Source organism: Chrysochloris asiatica, unplaced genomic scaffold (assembly GCF_000296735.1).
Source record: "Chrysochloris asiatica unplaced genomic scaffold, ChrAsi1.0 scaffold00078, whole genome shotgun sequence".
In the NCBI taxonomy this organism is placed as follows: Eukaryota; Metazoa; Chordata; class Mammalia; order Afrosoricida; family Chrysochloridae; genus Chrysochloris; species Chrysochloris asiatica.
This window is the reverse complement of record NW_006408596.1, coordinates 3,875,383-3,883,691: the sequence shown is the minus strand read 5'-3', so window position 1 is coordinate 3,883,691 and position 8,309 is coordinate 3,875,383. Positions and strand designations below refer to the sequence as shown.

The 8,309-nt window shown below is 42.4% G+C and overlaps 1 protein-coding gene across 2 annotated transcripts in view; it reads right to left on the bottom strand.

Moving 5' to 3' along the window:
• Positions 1–1,178: 1,178 nt before the first annotated feature.
• The window catches only part of ANAPC5 (anaphase promoting complex subunit 5), a 60,114-nt gene continuing 52,983 nt past the window's right edge, over positions 1,179–8,309 (bottom strand). For both annotated transcript variants that reach the window (XM_006865403.1, XM_006865404.1), the window contains exons 14-17: positions 8,092–8,199; positions 7,867–8,014; positions 1,798–1,960; positions 1,179–1,400 (exon numbers count right to left, since the gene is read on the bottom strand). In XM_006865403.1, the coding sequence (XP_006865465.1) occupies positions 1,189–1,400; positions 1,798–1,960; positions 7,867–8,014; positions 8,092–8,199 (631 nt within the window). In that variant the 3' untranslated portion in view covers positions 1,179–1,188. The remainder of the gene's footprint in view (positions 1,401–1,797; positions 1,961–7,866; positions 8,015–8,091; positions 8,200–8,309) is intronic.

The following is an 8,309-nucleotide window of genomic DNA, read 5'->3' as shown; positions in this document are numbered from 1 at the left end:
AGTCACTGTCTTTGGCCAACAAACATATCCTCATGGGTGGGAGCTGTTTCCAGCTACTCTGGAGATAAAGGTTGAAATTTAATAAAGAAAGAGCCGATGACATCAGCTGCAAAGTATGGTTGGTCCTGTGCTTTTCTATCGGCTATTTAGACACAGGTTTTTGCACTGAACACAGAGATTTCTCTGTAAACAGGATAAGATAAATTCAGGAACAGAAAGAAGTAGCTGGCTTCTCATTTGTTACTGGGTTGAGATCTATAAATTATGAACAGTGTTTATTTGAGGACCAAGATCCACTGAACTTCTGACCATTTCTTAATTGATAATCATCTTAGGATAAATTCTGAAACTTCAGTTATCATCCAAAACACAAAACCAAACCAGCTGCCGCAGAGTCGATTCCACCTCGTAGCAGTCCCATTCACGGCAGAGTGTAACTCTGTTCCGTAGGGTTATTGTGGCTGTGAGCTTTTGGAAGCAGGTTGCCAGGCCTTTCTTCTGATGTACCTCAGGGTGAGTTCAAATCACCAACCATTCAGTCAATACCCTTGTGCTTAACCATCTATGCCACCAAGGGTCTCCTAAGTTATCATCAGTTCTTGTTCACATCATTATATAGAGAAAAGGCATGCCCAGTCAGGAGGTATAAGAAAGCCAGCACCCAGGAAGTAAGGGAAATATACTTTTCGTTGCTGATTTGTAAACCATAAAAAGATCTTTTCCTTCCGAATGCCCAGTCAGGGACTGTGTGCCTGTTGGCGTTTAGGCCCAGCCCAAGCATCGATTCAGTCCAGCAAAAACAGAGGGTTCAAAGGAAACTCTGAGCCTCCTTAAAGTCTCTGCAGAGCCCTGGAGAGACCCGCCCACAGACAGAGAGCTGTCGTCTGAGGCCAGGTGACAAACAAGGTTCTGGAGCGTGAGCATGGTGTCTAATAGAAAGATGGCAGTCATGCCTACAGCACCTAAGTACTGACCGTTCAGCCAAAGCACTGTTTATTAACAAAAATCTGTTGTTCTTTGCTACAAGAAGAGAGAAAAGGGGGAGCAAAACAAATATGGACTTTTCAGCAGTAAAATAAAACTACTCAAAGAGCAGTTTATCGACAAGAGTCAAGCACAGGGATCAAGAGCCGGACAACTCCACGGTCATGTCCTCAGCATGGTAAGTCCTGGTCCACGAGGCCCTCACTACAGATGGTTGATCAAGGGCACCCCGTGAGAGGGCAGCTCCTGGTGCAACTGCCGGAAGTGCATCGCACAGCGGTTTCTCTCCTGGGTCCTCCCCAGCGTGTGGTACAGCCTGGCCTGGAAGTACACTACGTCTCTGATCTGCTCTTTGCAGTCGACCTTTGTGAAGTAACTCTTGGCTTCACTGAGGTTCTCGATGGCGGCCTCCAGAGCTGATGAGAGTGGGGAGAGAACACCACACACATTTAACTCAACACTTCATGTACGGTTTGCAAACTGGCCATTGGGTTTCCTTTACCTTGCACTAGGTACTTTTCTGTTCCACTCTCTCGGAGAGAAAACTTACACATGTAGGTGAGATGTTTAAAATGGTCTTCAGTCCTCATTTCTAATCTGGAACCCAGCTCTACAGGTTAAAATAACCATTCATTTACCATCTGCCCTCCTTCCACACATGTCTGCGAGAGCACTGTAAATGCTGCCTGAGATTTTACTATGTATGCATTTGTAAAAATTCCAGACCTAAATACTGTCCCATATTTAATGGGCCCTAAATTTTATGAGTTTTCTAGAGTGGTACTTCCTAACAACATGTGTATGGCTGCCTACCTTCTGCTTTCTTTGGTGGGTCGTAGGATGCTGCGGAGGCCACCTGGCATTTGGCCACCAAGAACATGGCACGGCCTTTGTCCAGGACGGCCCCGTCAGCCAAGATGGGCTCAATGGCCATGTGGAGAAGACTCAAGGCTTGTTCTGGGATTCCAAGGATGAGCTGAAAAAGAAACATCGTAGACATCCACAAGGTATGCACCCACTGCCCACAAGGAGGAAGGCTTTTGTGACGACTGTCCTCCCCTGAGCAGCCATCTCTGATTGATCGTCTCCCTAAGGCCCTGCACCACACCCCCAGAAAACAGGGCCTATGACACCTGTGGGGGGAGGAAAGGGGATGTGGCTATTCTCACTATGGAAAGGTTTTTGTCTTTACACAAAGATCCAGCATCCATATCCTTGAGATTAGTGATTCCCAAGAATCCAATTAGTTGTATAAAATCACCAGCAGAAGGACAGCCACTAAGAAAATAACTCAGGTATACAGTAAAAAGGAGCGCAGGTGGCACTGTATGGATCGCTAACCACAAGGTCAGCAGTTCAAACCCACCAGCCACTCCAAGGGAGGAAAATGAGGCTTTCTGCTCCTATAAAAATTTACCGTCTCAGAAACACTATACAAGGTTACTCTGCATCAGAACTGACTCAATGGCACTTAACAACAAATATGTTGTTGTTATTAAGTGCCGTGGAGTCGGTTCCGACCCATAGCGACCCTGAACAGGGTTTCCGAGGCTGTAAATCTTTACGGGAGCAGAAAACTTCATCTTTCTCCTGTGGAGCAGCTGGTAGTTTCGAACTGCTGACCTTGCGGTTCGCAGCCCAATTCGTAACCACTACGCTACCAGAGCTCCTTAACAACAAATATAGTAAACAACAAAAAAGTATACAGTACAACAAATGACAAGGGAATCAAAATAATACACTAAAAGATATCTAGAACATAAAAGAAGGCAATAATGGAGGAATTGACAAACAAGGAAGATCTAAGACCTACAGAAAACAGAACGCAAACAGGCACAGGTCCTTCCTTATCAACAATTCCTTAAACGTAAATGGATTAATGAAATGAAAGGCAGAGAGTGGTAGAAAGAATTACAAAAAAACTCCATCTAATTCTATGCTGTCTATCAGTGACTGGTTCTCTTGGAGAATGAACAGATTCTTCAAGAAACAGTACTAAGGCACCTTGATATCCACGTGCAAAAGAATTACTTTGGATTCTCTACCTCATGCCATACACAAAATGAAATCAAAACGGACAAAAGACCTAATGTACTAGCTAAAACTAGTATACACTTACAAGGTATCAGAGATGTAAATCTTTATGATCTTGGATTATGAACAGTTTCTTAAATATGACACCAAGGGCACAAGCAACAATAGAAAAAAATTAATTGTTGTTGTTGTTAGGTGCCATCAAGTTGGTACCAACTCATAGCAACCTTATGCACAGCAGAACAAAACATTTTTTTATCAAAATTAAGTTTTGCTCATCAGAAGACACTATTGTTCTTGTTAAGTACCATCTGAGTCGGTTCTGACTCTTAGCAACACTGTATAGCATTTCTGAGGAGCGGCTGGTGAGTTTGAACTGCCACCCTTGTGGTTCAAACTGACATTTCAATCATGTGCTTACCACTACGGTGCCACACCATGACTACAAAAGACACTAAAGCGAATTTAAAATAAAAACCCACAGAATGAGAGAATATATTTGCAAATAATGTATCTAGTATCCAGAATATATAAAGAACTCAACAACAGAATGTATAAAGAACTCAACAACAAAAAGACACAATAAAAAATAAAATTTTTAAAGGGCAAAGTACCTAAATAGATATGTCCTCAAAGAAGGTAGATAAAGCACATGAAAAGATTTCCTTCTCCAGTGACTGGTCCCTCCTAACAATATGTCCAAAGTATGTGAGACAAAGTTTGGCCATCCTGGCCTCCAAGGAGCACTCTGGCTGCACTTCTTCCAAAACAGATCTATTGGTTCTTTTGGTAGCCCATGACACTTTCAATATTCCCCTCCAACACCGTAACTCAAAAGCATCAATTCTTCTACCATCTTCCTTATTCACTGTCTAGCTATCGCATGCATACAAGGTTATTAAAAATACCATAGCTTGGGTCAGGCGCACCTAGTCCTCAAGCTGACATCTTTGCTCTTCAACAGTTTTAAAAGGTCTTGTGCAGCAGATTTGCCTAATGCAATATGTCGTTTGATTTCTTGACTGCTGCTTCCATGAGTGTTGATAGTTGATCCAAGAAGAATGAAGTCCTTGACAACTTCAATCTTTTCTCCGTTGATAAGAATGTTGTTTATTGGTCCAGTGGTGAGGATTTTTGTTTTCTTTACATTGAGACGCAATCCATACAGAAGGCTGTGCTCTTTGATCTTCATCAGTAAATATTTTAAGCCCTCTTCACTTTCAGCAATCAAGGTTATATTATCTGCATATCACAGGTTGTTAATGAGTCTTCCTCCAATCCTGATGCCACGTTTTTCTTCATAGAACCCAGCTTCTCAGATTATTTGCTCAGCATACAAGTTGAATAAATATGGTGAAAGAATACAACCCTGTCTCACACCTTTCCCAATTTTAAAACATTCAGTGTTCCCATGTTCTATTTGAACAACTGCTTCTTGGTCCAGGTACAGATTCCTCATGAGCATACTTATACTTCACAATATTGTCCATAGCTTGTCATGATCCACACAATCAAAAGCCTTTGTGTAGTCAATAAAGCACAGGTAAACATCCTTCTGATATTCTCTGCTTTCAGCCAAGATCCATCACACATCAGCAATGATATCCCTCGTTCCATGGCCTCTTTTGAATCCGGCTTGAACCTCTGGAAGTTCTCTGTTAATGTATGCCTACAGCCGTTTCTGTGTTACCTGTAGTAAAACTTGACTCGCATGGGATATCAAAGAGATTGTCCAGTGATTTCTGCATTCTGTTGGGTCACCTCTCTTTGGAATGGGAACAAATATGGATCTCTTCCAATCAGTTGGCCATAGAGTTGTCTTCCAAATTTCTTGGCATAGATGAGTGAGTGCATCCTGTGCCGCCTCACTTTCTTGAAAGATTTCAATTTTTATCCCATCAATTCCTGGTGCCTTGTTCTTTGCCAATTCCTTCAATGCACCTTGGACTTCCTCCTTTACTATTGTTGGCTCTTGATCATATGCCACCTCTTGAAATGGCTGAACATCAACCATTTCCTTTTAATCATGAGAGAAATGCAAATTAAAACCACAACTATTTTCATTTCTGATGGGGAGGCTGATGCCCTTTTTGGAGTCCTGATATAGCATTGTGGGTTAATGAGCAGGACTGCAAGGTCAATCTTAACCACAAGGTTGACGGTTCAACCTCACCAGATGCTCCTTGGAAACCCTATAATCAGGGTCACTATGCTTTGGTAGTGTAGTGGTTACAAATCGGGCTGCTAACCTCAGGGTTAGCAGTTCAAAACTACCAGCTGTTTCACGGGAGAAACATGAGGGTTTCAGCTCCCATAAAGATTTACACCCTCGGAAACCCTGTACAGGGTCACTGTGAGTTGGAACTGACTCCACGGCACGTAACCACCACCACCATGAGTCAACAATGACTAATGGCAAGAGAAAGATAAGGCTGTCTGCTCCCACAAAAAATTTAAAGCCTCGGAAACTCTATAAAGGATCGCTGTGAGTAGAAACTGACTCCACGGCACTTAATAATGACTAATGACACTGAGTATCTTTTCCTGTGCTTTTTATCCATTTATATGTGTTCTTCGGAGAACCATTTAAAAAAAAATCGCTTCACATTCATTCCTACCCAGTACCCTTGCCATCAAGTGTATTCTGACGTACAGTGAGCCTACAGGGCAGGGCAGAGCAGAACTGCCCCACTGCAGACCTTTACAGAAGCCGGCAGCCATAGCTTTCTCCTATGGAGCAGCTGGTGGGTTCAAACCACCAATCTTTTGGTTAACACTTGAGTGCTTTAACTACTATATCACCAAGGTTCCTTTCACACCCATTAGAGTGGCTACTATCAAAATGACCGAAATTAACAAGTGTTGGCAGGGAAGTGGAGAAATTGGAACCTTCATGCATTGCTGGTGGGAACATAAGACGGTGCAGCCATTGTGGAAAACAGTTTGGCAGTTCCTCAAAAAGTTAAAACATAAAAACGTCATTATTGTTGTTGTTAAGTGCCATTGAGTTGGTTCCAACGCACAGCCACCCTGTGTAGGCTTTTAAATCTTTGCTGAAGTAAAATGCTTCATCTTTTGGCTCAAGCCACAGACCTTATGGTTAGCTATCCAGTCCTTACTCTATGGACCTACCATGCTCCCCTAAAAATATCATATGAACCAACAATTCCCACCCAGGAGCATATTTTAACAAAACAACAATTTGTACATAAATGTTCATAAAAGCATAATTTGTAATTACTAAAAAGTAGAAACAACTCTAATGTCCATCAACTGGTGACCAGACAACCAGAGTGATTTATTGTTTACATCATCAGACAAGATGAGCTTCTGACACCTGCTACCACATGGACCAACCTTGAAGACATATGTTATGGGAAAAGAGCCACACACAAAAGGCCTCACACTGTCTGATTCCATTCATATGAAATGTCCAGAATAGGCAAATCCATAGAGACAGAGCCGGGAGGAGGGAGGAAGGAGAAATGACTGTTGGAAAGCATAATATTTCTCTGAGTGGAGATGACAATATTCTGGAATTACTTAGGGTGATGATTGCCCAGCACTGTTCAGCATACACTTTATTTATTTTTTTTCTTTTTTTATCTGATGTTTTCTAGTATAAAGTTAATAGTACATTTTAAATTTAAATTGTACTGACTAACCACTCTCATCAGGGCCAAAATAAATGTACCATGATTGACTTGGGGGTGGCAGTGGGAAGAAAGAAAGTAAAATTCCTAAAAAAAAAAAAAAAAAAACAGTCCTCCTGGACTGGGTAAGTCAGGAAGATTCCCACTGCACTGAGATATCCTTCCTTGAAGACCGGACACTAACCCCTGGGGTCACCTTGCAGTTAAATAACAGATTGGGTCAAAAAACAGTGAACCCATAAATGCTGTGCCCTTTAAAAAGTCACTTCTGAGACCAGCCAACAGATCTTGATAACAAAAACGAGACCAGAAGGGGGCAGGGACACTAGATACATGGAAACAGGACAACCAGACTGGAAAAAATGTTCACGCAATGTGAAGACTGTAACCAACGTCACTGCACAATTATGGTGAGTGGGAGCCTAAACATCTATACAAATCATAACTGAAAACACTGAAATAGTATTTTAAAACAATTCTGAATTGTATACTTTAAAATGGTGAATGTCATGGTCTATGAATTTTATTTCAATTGAAAAAAAAAAATCACAAAAAACCTTGGGACACAGTAAAGAAACCAGACTCCTGGGTGCCACCCCTGGAGGTCCAAGCAGCAGTTCTGAGGTCTGGCCAGGTAGATATGCATATATTTTAACAACACAATGATTTTTCACATTTTTCCATGAACTCATGACTTCCTCATTTCCTTCTTCATCCCCTTGTTAAAACAAACACAGGTCTGGGCCACCTAATAATCATTGTGATCTAAGTATCTAGACACACAATTTGGTAAGCAAGTGCACAAGTTCAAAACATCATAGACTTCCTACAAGGGGGTTTGAAAAAGTCTATGGAAAAATTCCATTTTCTTTTACTTCCATTTTTCTATGAACTTTGTGAAGTTCTCTCGTATAGGGTTTGTCAGTGGAGACTGCGATTCCAGGCTGCAATATTTACAAGGGAGTTCTTACTGTTACATTTCTCCAACCCCAAAAGCAGTAAATACATTAACTGGTTTTTGAGTATCAATTTGTTGTTGCTGTTAAGTGCCACTGAGTCGGTTCCAATTCATGGCAATCCTGCATAGAGTTTCTGAGGAGCACGTGATGGAATTGTACTGCCGACCTTCAGTTAGCAGTCTTACAGCACCACACCAGAACCCCAACAGGTGCTATGAAAATAGAGATGGCCTTACCTGGGCGAAAGCCAGGTTCAGCACTGTTTCCGAGGCCAAGGACTGCAGCCGGTACTCCTTGGAGAGGGCCAAAGCCTGTAGGAGCACGGGCAGCGCAATGGTGGGGGATGAGGAACGCCAGTACAGCTCAGCCACCGAGAGTAGGACGCTGACCACAGAGAGGGAAAGTGGTGAAATATCCCGCGCACACTCACAGCAACCAGAGAAACACAGGCGCACACTCACCGGATCACCATCTCTGTGTTCTTCATCTTCTGACAGTGGGCCAACAGCTTCTGGAGGAGCTTGTGTGCCTGAGACATTTGGTTCTGAGCTTGCAGCACGACAGCTTTTCTGCAACAGGAATAACACAGACACAGGAAGTTATGTGGACGCTTTGTCAGTGTAAGAATTCCTGCTCATTTCAGGATGGCTATTGTTGTTAGGGAGTCCTGGTGTGGCGC